General features: G+C 48.3%; 1 protein-coding gene across 3 annotated transcripts in view; it reads left to right on the top strand.

Annotated features, from left to right (window-relative positions):
- The first annotated feature begins 1,656 nt into the window (after positions 1–1,656).
- Txnrd3 (thioredoxin reductase 3) overlaps positions 1,657–20,028 on the top strand; it is a 35,378-nt gene continuing 17,006 nt past the window's right edge. For 2 of the 3 annotated variants that reach the window (XM_057773256.1, XM_057773239.1), the window contains exons 1-7: positions 1,657–1,876; positions 8,018–8,078; positions 9,164–9,273; positions 11,562–11,666; positions 11,846–11,918; positions 13,922–14,041; positions 19,533–19,675. In XM_057773256.1, coding sequence (XP_057629239.1) covers positions 1,718–1,876; positions 8,018–8,078; positions 9,164–9,273; positions 11,562–11,666; positions 11,846–11,918; positions 13,922–14,041; positions 19,533–19,675 — 771 coding nt within the window. In that variant the 5' untranslated portion in view covers positions 1,657–1,717. The remainder of the gene's footprint in view (positions 1,877–8,017; positions 8,079–9,163; positions 9,274–11,561; positions 11,667–11,845; positions 11,919–13,921; positions 14,042–19,532; positions 19,676–20,028) is intronic. The other variant, XM_057773248.1, reaches the window with a different exon arrangement.

The raw sequence follows: 20,028 nt of genomic DNA, 5'->3' as shown, positions 1-20,028 counted from the left end.
TTCATTGTGACTTATTACCAGTAAACATTTGATTTGTGTATCTATTTAATGTGCATACACATTTGTTATCGTGTGAAATTGTCCTGGTTAAAAGGGGTTTCAGGTGAAAATTTTTGAGCTTTGACAGGGTCTTCCAGGATTCAGAGGCTGGTGCCAGCAAGGCTGGTACAAGTGCTTGCCACAGGCCTGGTTGAGCCTGCACCTTCAGATGGGGCGAGTAGCTCTGTTTGCTGTGCAGTTTTCTCAAGTCCTCTGTGGAGTGAGTATTCCAGACTACAGATGCTAAAGGTAGTCTAGCTAACTGTCTGACTAACAATGGCCAGTAATTAAAGTTAATGTGTTTGCTTATTTACATTTACAGGAAGTTGGACTTCAGAAAGGATGCTTACAGTACGGGAGAGAGCTCAGTTGATAAGATGTTTGCACTGTGTTCTTATTTGACTGGAGAAAGCCAGTTAGTCTTCTGGCCTTCTTTCCAAATATTGCCCACAGGATTTGTCTGGACAAGGGCGGTATAGGGGTTCATTTGTTGGGGGTGGCTCCAGAATACTATGTATTACTTTCTGTTGCTGTGATAAAACAGTGACCAAAACCAACTTAGTGGAGGGAAGGATTGATTTGGGTTACAAGTTCCCAGTCACACTCCATCACTGGCGAAAGCTGGTAAACTCAAGGAGGAGCAGAAGCTGAACAATGGAGGAATGCTGCTTACTGGCTTCCTCTTGATGGCTTGCTCAACCTACTTTCTTACAGCGTAGAACCACCTGTCCAAGGGTGGTGCCCCTCCACTGTGGGCTGAGTGCTGCCACCTTAATCATTAAAATGTTTCACAGTCTTGCCCTACAGACTAATCTGAAGGAGTGTTTTCTCAACTGAGTTTCTGTCTTTCCAGATGATCCTAGTTTGCGCCAAGTTGACAAAAACTAACCAGCACACTGTGTCACAGGGAATGGGCATGGGGATCCGGGGGGTGGTAGTGACCTAGGAACCTCCTATTAAAAATGAACTGCAATGGGAAAGTGATGTTTTATTCCGTTTTGGCAATATAAACTTAAAAAAAATCTGTATTTCCTAGATTCGGTTTTATTCATGACTCCCCAAATAAAACATAGACATCCATCCTTCCTGAAAAGCACCTATCTTGAGACTGGTGGAGAATCAGGAGAGGAAGGTACTCCAGAGAGACCTCTGGGCGGCAGAAGCTGTAGTAAAATAATAATGAAAACAGCAATTTCAAGAATAGCAGAGCATACAAGCTTGACATCGCACCTTTGAAAATGGCAAGTGACTGCTGCTACTCGGCTATTCTCCTGAGCAGTAGGTGGCCTAGCTCACCTAGTTCTGGGCTGCGCTTAGGGGGCGTAGCTTAGCCCTGTGAAGGCCTTGGAGGTGGGGCAAAACTGCCCCGGGGGCGTGGCCAGTCAATAAGCGGGCCCTCTCCGTGGGTGCGGTCGCGAGGGCGGGGAGCGTGGCCCGCAGCTGTCGGGTGCACAGCGTTCTCAAGTTCTCAGTGGCGTTGCCGGCATCGTCCCCTAAGCGGCCGCCCGCGTCCCGGTTCCTGAGCAGGCCCGGCCTGGCCGGGAGCGACAACGAAATCCTGGAGCACCCACCGTCCCCGCCGCCGCCGCCGCCGCCTCCGCGGGCGCAGAAGTCGCCCGTGCTGGGGAAGGCGGCAGTCGTCCCCAACCGTCGCCTGGGCACAGTCCGCGGCGGGCCAATGTCGTCGCCACCCGGCCGCCGCGCCCGCGTGTCGTCCCCAGGGACTAGCCGCCAGGGCTCCGATGCCCGCGAGGAGGTGCGGCGCCGCCTGAAGGACCTCATCGATGCCAACCGGGTGATGATCTTCAGCAAGAGCTACTGTCCACACAGCACGAGGGTAGGCGGGCCCGGTCGGAGCGGAGCTATGGGGCGGGGCCTGATGGGCAGGGGCAAGGCAATTCCTGGTGGGAGGAGCGAAGTGGAAGTAGACGATTGGACTTGGTGGGAGGGCGAGAGGAGCGTGGGCGAAGGAGATCGGCAAGTTCCGTGAGCAGGATCAAGGGGGTCGGTGCACAAGCCCAGAGGGCGGGGCGAAGGCGGAGTTCCCTGGTTGACGCCCGGTGGGAGGGTCTGGCAGGGTCTGAGCACGCTCAGTGGGCGGGGCCAAGCGGGCTCAGTGGTTGGCGCCTGATGGGCGGAACCGTAGGGGGTGGGGTTTGGGAGATGATCATTGGACAGTGGCGGAATCTGATGGGCGGGGATAATGGGGAGGGTCTGCGTGGAACTCAGTGGGCCGGACCTAGTGGATGGGGGGTCTGGGTGGAGCTTAGTGGGCGGGAGGTCTCCAGTTGACCAAGGGTGGGCGGGGCCTGAGGGTGGGCGGAGTATACCTGTGGCGCTCTCTGAGGTGTGTTGCAGGGAGCTGGTTGAAGTCTGGCTTCTGAGCGTAGGGGCTTGTTACCACTGGCCACCGGGTCCCAAGCGGTAGACACCTAGTGAAACGCTTGTCTTTCAAGCCTGATATAGGCTTAAGTTTATCAAAACTCTTTTTTTTTTTTTTTTTTTTTTTTTAAAAGCATTCAACGTTTAAATTGTCTTGCTAAAAGGGGAGAGTGAGGGATGGTGAGGTTCGCTGAAGCTGAATCCAGATCACGCTTGTTAATTAGCGTGTTTGGTTCCTTGACCAGGCTTCAGAACTAGGTGGGGCCTTGACTTCCACTTCTAAGATGAAGGTAGAGGAGGTTTCAAGTCGTGACTAGTTTAAGCTCTGTTGCACACTCCGTAGTGTGGGGCTAGGTGGATATTCAGCATTGTTACCATGAGTTTAAAAAAATTGTCTTAGAAACAAACCTTTGGAAGGAAGATGCAAGATGGACATGTTCAATATTTTGATGTTTACTTAACATTATCAGAAAGTTAAGGACCTTGCCTGTGACTTAGTGGGAGAAAGGCCCTGGGTTCATTTCCAGCACTATTTAAAAGAAAAAAAAAAGATGTTGAGGCAGGAGGATCATGCATTCTAGGCCAGCCTGGGCTTCTCTGAGAGTTCCTATTTCAAAAAACAGAACAAATATTGCCAGCTCTAGGACCCATGTTCGATCCCCAGAACACATAAAAATGACTAGCATAGTGGGGCACACTTTGCCCCAGTGCCTGGAAGTCAGAGCCTGGTAAATCCATATTACCTAACCTGTATGCTTCAAGCCAATAAGAGACTTTATTTAAAAGAAGGTGGACAGACAGACCATCTTCCTAGGAATGGCACCTGAGGTTGTCCTCTGCCACCACAGCTGTAAGCGCACCTGCACACACACACACACACACACACACACACGAACACGCACAGGCATATGCATATGCACGTACGTGCTCACATACAAAGATGTATTTATTTGAAAAACTAATAAAATGGCACCAGCAGCATGGAGACTCCTGAATGCTCCCTCCCTCCCCACGGGGCAACCACATCCTTGTTTTTCTCTGAGTCATTGGATGCCCTACACATCACTAACAGTAGGCTGTTCCTTTGGGCCTGCATGGGCCTTCTGTAAGCAGAATCACATATTGTTTTACAGTTCTTCCCTCAGCAGTTTGGCTTAGACTCACACGTGTTAGTACCCGTAGCTCTGCTTTATTGCTTCTCACTGCTGTGATGTTCCCTAGGCTGGTATTGAGCTTGTGGTAATCCTCCTGCCTCGGCCTCTCAAGTGCTGGGATTACAAACATGAGCCAAACTGGCTCAATATTTTAATCTTAAAAACAATGTGGCTAGATGCCTGTCCTTGAACGCATCTGGAAGCACACCCCTGGCCGACTTACCTAGGTAGTTGCTTTTGAGCCACGTTTGATCTTAGCCAAAAAGCCTAGAAGCGATGGGTGTCATTCAGCTGATTGATTCATAGAATCAATCACAGTGTTAGGGTGTTTCCAAGTCCTTACACTAATTTGGCCTGTGCTAGTGAGTGTGTCACAATTCTTGCTCTACAGCTTTGCTGACAGCTACTGTTTTTTTTTTCTTTCTTTTCTTTTCTTTTTTACTTTTGTAGTTCTGATAGATAATATTCTTTCTTTGTGGCTTGAATTTTTCATTTCCCTAAAGAAGTTCGTGTGTTTATGGCTCCCTTGAGTTTTCTCCCGTGAACCATTAAGACTATTTTATTCTTGTCTTTCTTTTGTTGTGCTGATTTGTAGGTTTTCTTTATATATTATAAATACTAATCCTTTCGCTGTATCTGGGGAAATCTCCCAGGCTCTCTTTGTTGAGTCTTTTGGTAATTGAGGTTTGTGAATTTTACACAGTGAGACTGTCCCACCTCCCTTTCATTGTATTTAGGACTTATAAACACATTCTTCTGATTGGCTCCTGCCCTTTTGTGGTGTGAGTTCCATGCTTGTTCTCTTTAACCCACTGGGAGTTAGTATTGGTGAAGTCCAGTTTTGCTTTGTTTTGTTTGCACTTCTCAGCTTCTCCTTCTTCATATGTGCTAGACTCTTTCTTTGTGTGTGTGTGTGATTTTTTGTGGGGAGCAAGACACATCTTGAGGCGGGGTCTCTTTAACAGTCCAAACTGGCCTTGAACTCTCCAACCTTCCCTGCTTCTGTTTGGATAGTAGGTCTTCCAGCGAGTTCATCGGTGTTTTTTCTAGGACATACACATCCTGGAAGCCTATCTTTTGGTGACCATTTACTGGCTGATTTTGTGCTGGTGTTTTCATGGTCCTTTCATGACCCACAATCCATTGCCATTTCCGCATATGGTCCCTGCAGCAATCAAGAAGAAGGATTTGTCCCTTTATTGAAGTGGTAATGCCATTCAACAAGCATTAGTTATTGGGTACTTAACATTGTGAGATATGAACATGGGTCTGGTCCTCCAGGAACTCAGCATAGCTGAGCAGTCACCAACCAGCTCCCAAGTACGGAAGGAAGATCTTATGACAAACAAGGGCTGTGGCAATGGGGCAGGCAGTAGCTACTTCAGATGATCTGGACAGGCTAAGGAAAGGTGGGCTTGCCCTCCAGGGTAAGGAGGAGGTCTACCTGTAAGGGAAGGCGTTTGACATAGGCAGTTATGTAAGCAAAGACAGGAGAGGACAAAAGAAAGGAAGTGTGGCTGAATATAAGGAGTAAGAAAGGAAATCGGGGTGGGGGCTCCCTGGAAGTGGCTGGGATTTAATTTCAAAGGTTTAAGTGTCTCAAGACATTTTACTGAGAAGTGTGGGTTTAGGATTATTAAGATTATAATAAAGAAACGTTAACCCAGAGCTGAAAGTACTGACCTGGCTGTCACATAATACCTAGCAAGCTATGGAGATAGACAGACAGACTCACAGGCAAGATAACCTGGACTAAACCCAAGCAAGATACCTTGATTTTTTTTAAAACACATTCATCATATCAATAGAGTAGAGGCCAATGACATTGGGTGTGGGGACTGGAGGAAGCCCTGAGTGGCTGAAGTCCTGAGTGAATGTTTGCTGTTGACATGGGCAACAGCTATGGCAAGAAGTCCAAAGTCTCAAACCTCTAGGAAAACAGTAGAACCTTTCCCATGATATGCTCAGGGAAATGACAGAGCCTTTCCTACTGGTCTGAGTGTTAAAATAAGTGGTGTGTGTGTGTGTGTGTGTGTGTGTGTGTGAAGTGCCCATCATAGCTTCCCTTTCCTCTCTCCATGGATATTTACAGCCTTGAAGACTGAGCCTCTCCAGAGACTGTGCCTACTATCGTTAGTTAAACTTGCTTGCTTGGTTTCCCTGTCTACCAGAATCCCTGCTTCCTTGGTTGAGCTGTGTGCAGTAACCCTGGCTTCCATCCCCCTCTTCAACTCTGTAGGATAAAATGCTTGCATGGGGATGCTGAGGTTTTGCCTTCTGAGGACTCAGACCACTGTCTTTGTGTATCTGTGTGTTTGTATTTTCTTCATTCCCTTGCTGCCCTGAGTCAGGTTCATGTACCTGGAGCCACGTGCGAGGACTCAGCAATTAGACGAGTCACATTGCTGGCTGTCGTCGCCACGGTCCCTCTCCAGAACTTTTCAGTCCGAAATTCTAAAACCTCAACACAGTAACTAATGTTTCTCCCATCCCAGCCCTCACCAATTGTCCCACCCAAAAGTGAGTTTGACCACTCCAGGTGCCACCTATGAATGACATCCTCGTTCATTGGCCTTTAACATCTGGCTTGTTTTGCTTACGTAATGTCCCGAAGGTTAGCCCATCTTGCAGTGTGAGCTGGACTTTTCCTTGTTCTTAAGGCAAATAATAAGCCATTGTGTGTACCTGTGTCTTTCCTATCAGTCCAGGCACCAGCTGGTACTTGCCTCGCTTCTGGATGCCGTGAGTGAAGCTGCAGTGAAGACGGGTGAACCCACGAGGGTCACATGTGTCTTTAACTGTCGTGTCCTGTGGAATTGTTGTCCTTTTCTATGGTGGCTACCCTCATTCACCGGCAGATTAGCCTGTCCACCTAATGGCTGTCGCCTCCTCTTAGTTCTTGCCTGCTAGTCCATCTCCACTGCCTTTAAGGTGGAACTTCACCACAGCCTGTTTCAAAAGGAGTCACCCAGGAGCCCTCTGCTGTTGTGGCCTGCCCCTACCCTTGCAAAACCCTTGTGTGATGTTCCTGAGCTGAAGGTGGGGATAGTGACCTAATTTTAAATGAGCAACACGCTGGCTTCATGAGCAGGGTTCCTAATGGGCCTGCAGCATCTGCTCTTCCTGGCTTTTACTTGTCTTCCTGAGACTTGACCTTACACAGAGAGTATGATCAGGACCCTAGAATTTTCTACCAGCCACCTGTATAGAGGGTTTGACCTCAGATAGGGTTGAGTGGAAGAAGAGGGCCCCTGTTTTGAAACTTCTGTGACTCAAAGTTGAGAGATGCTGGTGACCTGCCATTTGAGGAGATACTGTTTTGGAGCCACCCTCACTTGAAATAGAGTTCCTCCTGCCAGGAGAGGAGAAAGGGGCAGGACCAAGCTACAGGGCCACAGACAGACTCTGCTTTTCCTTAGGAAATTTTCTTTTAGGAAGTTTTCTGGAATAAATGCTCATTTGCCGAATGTTCTTAGGGATTTCCAAGATGTGAAAGCGTTTCTCTTGGATAATTATCGTGATTACGGATGTGTCATCAAATCCGCTTAGGCCTTGGAGCCTCCAGGGTTTGTCTCAAGGGTGGAGGTGTTGAAGGGTGGTGTCACCAAACGGCCATGGAAAGCTCAGTGGCTGCCAGTGGGTTGATCTGGAGGAGACAAGGCTGGCGGCGGCAGGAACACTTGAGGAAGAGCTACTGTTGGGAACTAGAGAGTGGAGCAGTTCCACAAGGGAGCCATGACCTAGCCATTGCTGTCACTGAATGGGTGGTGGGGAGGTTAGTGTGATCTGGAAGACGGCTGGAAGGCAGGTATTCAGGAAAAGCCTAACCAGAGCTTTGCAGTGGTTACAGTGCAGATTCAGTGCTGTGTGGCTTGTGAGCACAGGGTGATCCTGCACCATGGTCTCCCAGGCAGACTCTGGAGCATTTGGATGGGGCAACTCGTGAATGGGCCATAGTTAAAGTGTCAGCGTGCTCCTGATTTCTGTCCTAGAAGACAGAGAGTGTGTCTGGTTCATCATTGTCTCTTGTGAACTTGGAATCATGGTTGACTGGTCTTAGATGCTTGATGGATGATTTAGTTGGAGGAACTTAATGGCTGTTGAGAGGAAGCACAGAAAATGAAAGCAATATGGTTGAAGAAGATTTGCACTGAGGCATGGCACCCGTGGAGGAGTGCCAGGAACCTGTCCTGAGCCAGAAAAGAGATTTGGGCAGAAGAGTTCATTAGGAGTCACAAGGAGACAAAGAGTAAAAGAATGGAGGTGGCACACTGGGTTATTCTGGGAAAATAGAGAGGAAAGTGTGAAACACCATGAGCGAGAACCCATGTGTCTAAAGATTATCTGTGGTGGACATCTCTTATCATCATATGCCACATGGACACCTCTCATAGCTCCTGAGCCTTTTGAGAGCACGAAGCTCACCAGGGTTTCTCTTGCAGGTGAAGGAGCTCTTTTCATCCTTAGGTGTGGACTATAACATCCTGGAACTTGATCAAGTTGGTGAGTAACTGTCAGTAATGCTGCTATTTGTAGTAAATGGCAGCGTGACTGTTCCACTTACTTTGTTCAATTCAGCGTGTTTTCATGTCTTTCTGTAAAATGAGCACTTGTTTGTATTCAGCCACACAGAAGATGAACCTTCATATGACAATCAATTTTATAAGGATTTTCCATATTTGAGGGCAGGGCATGGGAAGCTGTGGCTGCTAAGTTTAAAGTGTTTGCGACATTGGCTACTTGCCTGTTAGCATTCCATAGAATAGATGAAATGGTCACAATGAGAGGAATCCACCCTGTTTCCTGGGGAAGAGCATGCTAAGTTTTCAGGCTGGTTTTGAATCTTTGTCTTCCATGGCCACGGCAGTCACCGAACACATCACACCTGCTGTTCTTCACAGGAATTTGGGATGTGACAGTGACCAGAGAAAAACCCTCAACTTTGCCTTCATGGGACCGGCTTTTCACCAAATTGCCTTAAGAAACAAGGTGCTCTTGTTTCTTACTAATGAGTGTCAAGTCTTAAGTGTCATGGCCCTGCCGTATCTTCCAAGAAGGAGGGTGAAAAACTTTTTTTTTTTTTATTTTCAAGACAGGATTTCTCTGTGTAGCTTTGGAACTTGTCCTGGAACTTGCTCTGTAAACTAGGCTAGTCTCAAACTCATAGAGATCCACCTGCCTCAGCCTCCTGAGTACTGGGATCAAAGGCATGTGCCACCACCACCTGGCCACAAAAATTTTTAAATGTAATCATAGGAAGCACTTTCTCATTAGTTATTGTAACAGGTTTCACTTGGGTTTTGCTTTCTTAAAGGATACCTGTCCCTTGGTCGTGGCAGAGCAACTATATATGCAAAAGCTAACCCAGATGCTTTGTCCTAAAAGGAACCCATAGGTAGGCCGTTGGGTTGAAGGTGTCCTCTGAAGGTGCAGAGCTTTCCCATCCTGAGTCATTATTTCATAAAGTCATGGAACACACTGGCCTGTCATGGACGTGACCTTGTAAGCAATGAGCAATGAGCACCATAAGACTTGAGCTCTGCAAGGGAACCCTTTATTGTGTCTTCATATGCTGTTTTATTCTTTAGAGGATGGGGCCAATGTTCAGGAAGTGTTGAAAGAAATCAGTAACCAGAAAACAGTGCCCAATATTTTTGTGAATAAAGTACACGTCGGCGGATGTGACCGAACTTTCCAGGTAATAATCGTCATCACTCACGGTCCTTGACACGGTTTGTTCACATTGTAATTTAATTAACATTAAATAGGAGTACCAGTGGAAAAGCCAGAAGCTGGTTACCAGATACCCCTGAAGACTATAAGGGAAAGGAACTTTCCCACCAACTAAACCTGAGAAGTTTTAGAGTGCTGGCCTCCAGGCACAAGAGGGCCATTCCTAGCCTGAAGTCAGAGCAGCTGTGACCCTCATAGGACTGTGGCCATCACCACTTCCTTGTGTGTGCATGTGAGGAGGGAGGGAGCATCATGAGGCCCATGAGGGGCTCACAGTGGCTTGGGGAGCAGGTCATGAGGCCCCACCCCTCCCTAGAGCCAGATAAGCTGTTAACTTCCATAAAGACAGACCCTTCTTCAGTAGTGTGGCCGGCAGAAAGTCCACACTCCCAGAAGCAGCCCAGTTAAACCCATAAGTTCACTAAGCTATACCTGGAGTCATATCTTTGTTGTGCCCTATCTGAGGTAGACAGGGATTTGTTCACATGTCCCCAGGAAGAGCAGCAGGTAGGTCCCTGGGGCTAGGACAAGTCTCTTCCTCCTGACGGGGTAAACGAGCTGTTCTCTAACAAGAGTTAGTCAACATGAACACCGTGGTCCAGGGAGTTAGAATTCTTGTGAGGGCTGCCGATACTGGGTGCAAAGCATGGGGCTTTTAATGTCTTGGTTTTAGAGTGCAGGAAATGCATGGGGCCATTCTGGTAGTAACAGATTAAAACTGGGTGTAGATGGAATGTGGCCCAGGAGTAAAGTAGCTGCCTGGCATACATGAAGTCCTGAGCTTGGTCTTTCCTCGCTGTTTATTAAATAAGGTTCTTATCCTATAATTAATTATTTTATCTTGATTCAGTTCTGTTTTAATCCCTTGTGTAGGTATGTAAGCACTAGTAACCAATGATTAAATACATATCTGAAATTGTAATTAAGAATAATTTTTGGCTGGGAGGATCGTCAGATTGAATGTTAATTTCTGATTCACATGATCATACAGTAATAGCTCTGCTGTCCTGGAAGCGTCCCGCCACTGTGCAGGTGGGAAGTGCTGTACTCCTCAGCACTGTCCTAACCTTGACGATGATGACAGAGAACCATCTGAGTCACATAAAATAAGGAGGCCAGGGTATTTTTTCTAGAATGTTTTAGAAGCCATCTCCAGCACCATTCCCCAGTGGTCTCATAGCTGGCGCCATTCCCCAGTGGTCACATAGCCAGTACCATTCCCCAGTGGTCGCATAGCTGGTACCATTCCCCAGTGGTTGCATAGCTGGTACCATTCCCCAGTGGTCACATAGCCAGCACCATTTCCTAATGGTCACATAGCCAGCACCATTCCCCAGTGGTCACATAGCCAGCGCCATTTTCCAGTGGTCCCATAGCTGGTGCCATTCCTCAGTGGTCACAGAGAACCTTTGAGTCCTGATGGTTTTGTACTGGATACCTGAGCTGCTTTATAGGCAGGGCTAGCTCAGGTTTGCTGCTTCCAAACAACAGGCTTTGCATGAAGACAGTTGCTGAGTCATTTAATCACTTACCGCCTCACCCATGAACACCTTCTCACCAAGGGGTCAAAGGAGAGAGAGACCCCAGAGCCTGTTTTATGGCTGTTGGGGAAGAAACACTGAGATGTGTGTGATAAAGAAAGTCACCCAGCACAGCTGCGGAATGAAGGGTCAGTCTGAGAGATCATGAAGACAGCGCTGGTGCAGAAAAACCAGAGAAACAAGACCTTGAAAAGTGACATTTGACCATTTCTCCATGGAAAGTGGCCTCATCTGACACTGATAACTATCAGAATGTTTATTCACAGTGGATATATACTTAGATCTAGGTAGATTTACAATCCCAACACAAACGCTTGATCCATCATTCCTCAGCGTTTTCTTTGCTTTTCTTCTTCATTTTTGGTGCCAGGAACTAAACATGGGACCTTGTGCTCCACCACTAAGTTAAATCCCCAGCATTGAGTATTTTTTTAAATACATTTTTTTGTTTTTGAATGTGTGTGTGAGTGTGTGTGAGTGTGTGTGTGTGAGCATGCGCACAGATGCCTGCAGGGGGCAGAGATGTCAGATTCCCGGAGCTTCAGTTTCCAGTTGTGAGCCAGCCATCGTGGTTCTTGGAACTGAACTCAGTTTCTCTGCTGGATCAATATGTGTTCTTGACTGATGAATTATTCAGCTCCAGATTTGTTAGTCAAAGAGTCCATGCTGGTCGAAAATGGAGTCATGTGCTGTTCTGTTTGCTTTGGTATAGGCACATCACAATGGTTTACTGCAGAAGCTCCTTCAGGAAGACTTGGCTCATGATTTCGATCTCATTATCATCGGCGGGGGTTCTGGCGGTCTCTCTTGCGCAAAGGTAAGGACATGAGTGAGCCATCCATGACTTTTCAAAGTTAACGCAATCTTGCAATCTAGGCTTTTGTAGTAACTGACTCTATTGGGATGGAGTAGTATCCAGGGAATTGAGACTGTTCACTTAAGGGAGGTAAAATGGGGGTGAGAAGGTGACAAGACACCATGTGGTTGTTTTTGTAGGAAGCTGCCAACTTGGGAAAGAAGGTCATGGTGCTAGACTTTGTGGTCCCATCGCCTCAGGGCTCATCCTGGGGTAAGCTGTAGTTCCTGTTTGTCCTCTTTAATTAATGAATTTATTTATTTATTTAATGTGCATTGGTGTTTTGCCTGCATGTATGTCTGTGTGAGGGTGCCAGATCTCCTGGAACTGTAGGTACAGACGGTTGTGAGCTGCCATGTAGGTGCTGGGAATTGAACCTGGGTCCTTTGGAAGAACAGCCAAAGCTCCTAACTGTTGAGCCATCTCTTCAGCTCTTATCCTATGCTTTTACAGGCAGCGTCTTTCCTGTAGTTTCCTGTAACCCTGCCTGGTCTCAGGAGGGTGAGTCATGCAATGATGCAGACTCTGCTAATGAGCGTGCGAACAGTACAGCTTTACAAAAAGAAAGGCAGTTCCAGCACCTGCACTTCTGCTGCAGATTTTGCATGCACCAGTCCTTTAACATTGTTGCAGGCACAGTGCATATGCTGTGTCTTGTTCACTTTCTGTTTTTGCTTAGTCTCACAGCTGGGCTCGATGGCTGGAGAGTGCCTAAAGCGCGCTCTGAATTGATCTCATTAAATAAAAACCCAGAGCCAGGTCTCAGGGCGAAAACTGAAAGATCAGAGAAGCAAAGGATCAGCCACAGTCACCTCTTTCCTCTCCGAATCCTCGGACGGCAAGGACTACTTTCCTGCCTACACCCCGCCTTATCGCTTCCTTCTGTCTGTATAGACCTCTAGACCTTTATGGTTAACTAGTGGCTAGCTCCACCCTCTGATCGCCAGGCAAGCTTTATTTGTCAGAACACAAGCAAAATATTACAGTTAGTGACTGCTGTTGTCAGTGTCCACCTTTGATTGCACGAGAAGCACACATGGTCCTGGCCATGAACCTCTGCTGTGTGCTACAGGGCCGCGTGCTCACCTTGTCATGTGGGGCTTTCCCCTTCTTCTCAGTAACATAGAACACACACAGATTTTGTGCAGAATGTTCATTTATGCTTCAAGTGCATTCTTTTGTCCCTGGTCTGCTCCAGCCTGGAAGCCTGACAACTGGTTGTCTCTGTTTTATTGGTTTTGGGTTGGGCTTTGTTAGTTTGGAGCAAGGAACAGGGAAGGGAAGCTCGGGTCCTGACACGTTAGGCCTCATCATCTGGAAGGCCACACACGGTTGATGCTACTGTCTGTGGATCCTGGCACTTGCTCTGGCCCCTTCTCGTGGTCACTGCTATTGCTAGCTTTGGCTGCTGCTCTGACCTTTTTACTCTTCTGTCCCAACCTTGTTTTCATTGCTCTCTGGACTCTTTTCTGTATCCAGCCTGACTGTGATTTCTCGTTCTTCCCAGAACCATTATAGGTAAAGTAAGTATGGAAAAAGCAACACCCCACAAACAAAACAAAACAAAACAAAACAAAACAAAACACTGTTTGAGATTCAAGCTAATTCAAAGGCCTTAGCCTAGACCTCCCAGGGTGTAGCAGCACACCTTGCTTGTTCTTTGACTTGTCTGGGTGTATACCCTTGATATTTTTCCTCCTCCTACCTCTTCCCTGTGTTCTTCCTCTCCTATCCAAAAAGATCCCGCTAATCCGTGCACTGGAAGAGACTGCCGCTGGAGAGAATTCCTTACATAGGTCTGCAACGGGGCCCACAGGCCTGGCCTGTTTTGTGTAGGTCACATTCAGAATAGGTACCACCAGGCAACTTTTGCAGGCTGACAGTTGGCTCAGGGGAGTGAGTGTTAAGGAGAGGCTAGAAGCTCCAAGGGTGCAACACTTATCTCATTAGCTAAGGTGTCTCTTGTCCTTGAGCCTCAGATGCAAGTGCCATCTTGTCTCCAGAGCTCTTCATATAGACCCACATTTTCACTCATTATTGGGTCTTCTCTGCAGATTGCAAATTAAGTTGACTTTGTCATTTGTGCCTCATTTGGAGGATAAAAGTTGTCCCTGTCACTGCCAACACATCACTTTCACATGTTTTAATAACCCCACATTGATGTGAGAAGCCTCATGCAAGCACATGGGGAATGTTGACTGTTGCTTTCTTTTCAGGCCTTGGCGGCACCTGTGTAAATGTGGGCTGCATTCCTAAGAAGCTGATGCACCAGGCAGCCCTCCTGGGGCAGGCCTTGCAGGACTCGAGGAGGTTTGGCTGGGAATATAACCAGCAGGGTGAGTGGGGGCTGGAAAACCCAGACAGGCTGAGTCCACGACTCCGCAGCTGCTTCTGACAGTCACTCATTCCTATGGCGTGACCACCAGCTGCAGAGGCCACAGTGCCGGCCACTGTCCTGGGACTTCGGCCTAGAGACAAAACTTGAGCAAGTCCAGCAGAAGGTGAAAGGCATAGATGGCCATTTCCATTTTTTCCCCGTATGAAAAAAATAGAATGAAAGTTTATTGTAGTGGTCGTTGGTGGTGCCAAATCTGTGTTAAGCATCTTGACTGAGTCCCATTCCCTTTTGCTGTTGGGGCTCTACCATGCAAGGTAAGGACAGCAGATCCCACCCAGAAGCAGCAGAATCTCTGCAGATCACTTGAGGGGTACCTGATGCCCCCTGCAGCATCAGAGGAGAAAAGCTTTAAGGATGCAGTAACCCCTTGACCTATGCTATGTTAACCATCCCTCCCCTCTTTTCTTCTGAGACAAGGTCTTGCTCACTATGTTCCCCAGGTGGGATTTGAACTCCCAGGCTCCAGTGATCCTCTTACCTCTACCTCCTGAGCAATTGGAATGACAAGGATGCACAACTGGGCATTCAAGCTGCATCTTGAAAGTCACAGAGGAGGAGGACATTAGGACCAGAAGCAGGTTGACCAGAACTGCAGATGTGAGAAAATACAGTCTATTGGGGGACGGGTAAGGTGAAGATGGTGGAAGGAGTGACCTTAGAGAGCTAAGCAGCTAGACTTTATCCCAGAAGTAACGAGGGTTAAGCTAAGGCAGGAGAAGCCAAGGCTGCAGTTTAGAGATCTTTCTGGAAGCACTAAGGAATTTGGGAAGAGGAGGGAGAGATGAGGCAAGAAATGCAGAGACCTGAGCAAAGATACTGGGCTAAGAGTGGGCGGTGGGTTTAGGAGGCTGGTGATGCAGATGTGATGGGCTGTGGTGACCAGAAGAACACAGAGGTGGAGAGTCTTCATGGTGGCGATGTCAGGAGACCTTGTGGAGAGTTTATCTCTCTCCAGAGACCTCGATCCAGATGTGGGTAGTGCCTGTCTAGAGTATTGCAAGTGACCGACAGCCATAGACCCAGCAGATTCCCTAAGGTGGAGGAGAGAGGCAGGCGTTAGGTTGCGCACTGGGTGAGGGCTGTGGCTCACTGAGATGGACAACGCAGGCAGGCTCAGTTAGTAGCTGGGTTCAGTTGAGTAGTAGCAGTAGTGGCTGGGTGTGGTAGCTGAGACTAGTCCCATTTCACCAGGCCACTCACTGAGGGTGTTAGTGTAGGAGCTGGTGGTTGTCGGTGGAGTCACGTTTCTCTACTTGTGGGTTGGTGTCTGGGTGGGATTTCTGTATTTAAGAATTCTCCTCCGTGAATCCTTATGTTGATTCACATTCTACTGAAAGCATCTGCAGAACGTCCTAGAAGGTTAGCTCTCTGGGGAAGGGTTGTCTGGAGAGAGAGCTGAGCAAGAGCTGTGAAGCAGAGTCACAGCATATGGTGACAAAGTAGGGACTGGGGATGTAGATTGACAAGACTAGGAAACGGGAGGCTGGGGTATTTTAAGACTCAAGAAAAGTTGAGACTGAAGTAACTGCAATGCTAAGTGAATCTAGAAACAAAAAAGTGCATCCTATGGAGGTCACCCAAGTGACAAAGGAATATGTGTCACTTCTGAGGGCTCACAGTAGGTAGCAAGAGGAATCCGGGTCAGGGAAGTACAATGGCAACCCCTAGGGTTTACATGGTGACCTAAAGCCATTTAATAAAATCTCACACCTACTGTGCTTTAAAAGACTCTGTCAGTAAGGCTAACATATGAAACTTCTTTTCAGGGTGAAGAGTGGAAAGCAAAGATTTATTGGAGAGTGTGATTCTGTGTTAAGTATGAGCACGGCTACAGTGCTCATACTTAACAGTGCTCTAGAGTCATGTAGTGCATGTGCATAGTGCCCTGAGCCACCTTGTGCACAGCTCTAGTGCCCCAGAGCCACCCTGTGCACAGTGCTAGTGCCCCGGAGCCACCCCGTGCACAGCTCTAGTGGCCAGAGCCACCCTGTGCACAGTGCTAGTGCCCAGAGCCACCCCGTGCATGGCTGTAGTGCCCCAGAGCCACCCCGTGCACGGCTGTAGTGCCCCTGGCCATCCCGTGCACAGCTGTAGTGCCCCAGAGCCACCTCATGCACGGCTGTAGTGCCCCAGAGCCACCCCGTGCACGGCTGTAGTGCCCCAGAGCCACCCCGTGCACGGCTGTAGTGCCCCAGAGCCACCCCGTGCACGGCTGTAGTGCCCCAGAGCCACCCCGTGCACGGCTGTAGTGCCCCAGAGCCACCCCGTGCACGGCTGTAGTGCCCCAGAGCCACCCCGTGCACGGCTGTAGTGCCCCAGAGCCACTCCGTGCATGGCTGTAGTGCCCCAGAGCCACCCCGTGCATGGCTGTAGTGTCCCTGGCCACTGCACAGGGAGGAAAGGACATACGCTTGAAAAGGGTTAATGGGGGAAAGGTCTAACTTTTCGATGTGATATATCTAGGACATATAAAAGATTGAGCTTAGCAATATTAGAATTAATTAGTTCAGTTAGTGTGAAAATCACATCTCTTACTTGCCAGCCATAACAAGCTAAAAATATAGTGAAAAATGACAAAAATGATGAGATGCCTTGGAGCAAAGCTAACGGTGTACATGGGAAGACTGTTATGCACACCAAAAGGAACTGCGAATTAGAGGGGTTGTCTCAATATTGTGAAGAGGCCGTATCTCGAGATTAGCTCATAACTATGCAGACCCATCACAATCTGAGAATTTATTTTCCCCCTTCAAAGCTCAAAAGTGATCATTTTAAAGTTTATATTGAAAAATAAACCTGCGAGACTATCTGAGCTTTCTCATCCAATTTAACAGTGAAGGAATAGACACGGGGTGGAACACAGCCAGGCCCTAGATTTGGCCAATTGGTCTTCTGAGTAGCTCGGGGGATCTGGGACTTGGCTATTCGCAGGACATGCAGGCTGATGCACAGCCATGTTTGGGGCCCCAGCTTTTTACAGTAAAGGTTGTTTGGACAGGACCACTGCAGTCAAAGTTCCGCAGAGGACTGGAAGGAAAGGTCCTCTAGGCTGCAGTTTGCAAACACATGCCGCTGTGGAGAACATTGCATTGTGAGGGCATGCAGTAACGGAAGTGACCTCTCCAGGCTGCCAACCCTAGAGCTTTTCTTACCCTGGTGCCATTGGCTGTGCTTGGGGCTAGAGAGGGGCTTTCTAAGAGAAAGAGATGGGACCCCAACCCTCAGTTGCTGGTTTATTTTCTAGACTCACCCAATTGTGACCAGATTCCCCAGACAGGCTCTTGTGTCTTGTGAATGTGGAGCCACACAGGGGTGCGTGTGAGCCTCCAGTCCAGCACCCATAGGCAGGACGGAGTCCCACCTAGAAGAGGCGGCTGGAGGAAGCACCAGCAGTTGAATCCTAGTCTCATGCCAGAAAGAACTGGTCAATAGCTTGAGAGGAAAGGCAACTCTGAGTTTCAGCCATTTATTGTATGGAAATGTAAGGAAGGACCTGGTAGAGGACTTGCCTAGTGTGCACAAGGCCCCAGGTTCCATCCCCAACACTGAGAAAACAAACAAACCGAAACTTACTATCACAAAAGCATCTCACAGGGAGCCAACTGGGAGTGGAAGTGAGCAAGGCTGGCCAGGAGAGTGGACTGTGGTCAATGACTGCCACTGTCCGCTGGCTGGACTGCCCTGGCTCCACCTAGATAGAAGTGCTGGTGTCCAGCAGGGTATGGACTCGGACAGGAGGGCGTGGCAGCAGATGGCGCCCTCTAGTGTTACAGTTCTTGGGCAGTGGGGGAACAGGGTAGGATTAGGAGGTGGGGATTCCTCAGCCCTAGGCAGGATGGGTACCCTTTGCAGCTTGCTGTGACAGCTACAGTTCACAGTCCCCAGGCAGCTCGGACTCTTCAAGAGTCATTGCTACCTCTGCCCCTTGTCAAGACTGCTGGTGGTTTTCATGGCCTTAACCTTGGCCTCTAGTTGTATGTCCCATGCAGAACGGCTCCCTTGCTGCCAAGGCCTTGCTAGGAACATGGCTCCCCTTTCCTGTTGGCTGGCCTTCTGACTGCTTTCCACAACTCCACCTCTGCCGCAGCTGTTATGGCAATGGCTGCCTCACAGTCTGTTGTCCCTGCTGCTGTTTTCGGCTCGGCCTGCTCTACTAAAAATAAGCAAAGATGACACTTGGGGATAAGTGTTTTACTTGGCCTAATATTACAACGCAGGGGATGCAACGCAGGAGGGTTTTGCTGATAATTCTGTGTGAGGGATGTCTTCGTTGGGGTTTCTATTGCCATGAAGAGACAGCATGACCATGGCAACTCTTATAAAGGAGAACATTGGGGTGACTCACATACAGTTGAGAGGTTCAGTCCATTATCATCATGGCGGGAAGCAAGGCAGCATGCAGACAGACATGGTGCTGGAGACATGGTGCTGGAGAAGGAACCGAGAGTTCTTACAACTCCATCTACAGGCAACAGGGAGTGGGCTGAGAAACTGGGCATGGCTTGGATGTACATGAGACCTCAAAGCCCACCTCCATGGTGACACACTTCCTCCAGCAAGGCTACATCTACTCCAGCAAAACCACACCTCCTAAGAGTGCAGCTCTCTTTGGGGGCCATTGTCTTCCAAACCACCACAGGGGGCAGTCTTTATGTCCAGAGAACGGGCAGTGCCTCCACAACCTTTTCTGCAAAGGAAGGTTTCTGTTTGTATTGGTCATATTCACATTATTGTTCCTTTTAATGCTATGCATAGAATCTCTGCTGGGTCACCAGAGGGAGAACTCCCACCCCGGCCTGGGGAAGTGTTTGCCAAGGCTATGACAACAGAAAATCCAGTGCAAACTGAGTCAGCCTTGGACGGAAAATGGACAGAGAAGCAAAGCTTGTATTGTGAATGTCTTACACTGATTTTAACAGTGTTGTGCAGTGCTCACACTTGCCGTAGGGGAAGGTGGGTTTCTTTGTCCCTCTCAACCCAAGGACTTCTTCCCACCAGGTGGAATGAGGGAAGCAGGCCCCCTGGTGTAAGAAGGGTTTCTGAGAGGATCTTCCTGACAGAGTGACCCTCCCCTTGCATGGTGGCCATTGCCCTGTGGGGTGTGCACCTCTCTGTGACTTTTTCCCTTTTTTCTTCTCAGAACTCCGTCTTCTCCCACACTTTGTAATGTGAAATGGGAAGAAAAAAAGCATAGCAGACACAGGAAAGATTTAAGCTACATCATGTTCTTGTTTTTAAGCCGGTGGTGTGGCTCATGTGTGGCCACATGCAATCTGCTTGTGTGTGATGGTACCACATATGATCCCAGGAGACAGGAACATCACGAGTTCAAGGCCTGCCTGGGCAGCAGAGAAACACCCTGTTTCAAAAATGAGAGAAACATCAGCAACAGAATTTCACTGTGTGCCTTCCTCCTGGTTGTTTTCCAGTGAAACACAACTGGGAAGTCATGACAGAAGCCATTCAGAACCACATTAGCTCCTTGAACTGGGGCTACCGGCTGACCCTTCGGGAGAAAGGTGTGACCTACGTCAACGCCTACGGGGAGTTTGTCGAGCTGCACAAAATCAAGGTACTACCTGGATTCTCCTGGTTCCTTGTCTCCCATTCTGTACACTTGGTCTTGGGCATTCCATGTTGCACAGTAAAGACGGCAGCTGGCGTGTCATACAACACGTGGCCTCACATATGTGCTTTTCATACCACTGCATGTTGATTACACACACATTTTAAAGAACTCTTAATCTAAAGGTATTGTTTGCCTTTCATTTCAATGTTATTCAAAATATTTAAATAGCTTGAAGTGCACAAGACTAAAGTATTTCAGCAGTGGGGAGCTTTTGGAAACTGAAAATGTAGCCTTCAATCTGCAGTGTCCAGTAGGGGCTGCTTTACAAGGTTATGCATGCGATGCTTATATACCAT

Source organism: Chionomys nivalis, chromosome 1, assembly GCF_950005125.1.
Source record: "Chionomys nivalis chromosome 1, mChiNiv1.1, whole genome shotgun sequence".
NCBI classification, from domain to species: domain Eukaryota; kingdom Metazoa; phylum Chordata; class Mammalia; order Rodentia; family Cricetidae; genus Chionomys; species Chionomys nivalis.
This window is presented reverse-complemented; position numbering and strand designations above follow the sequence as displayed.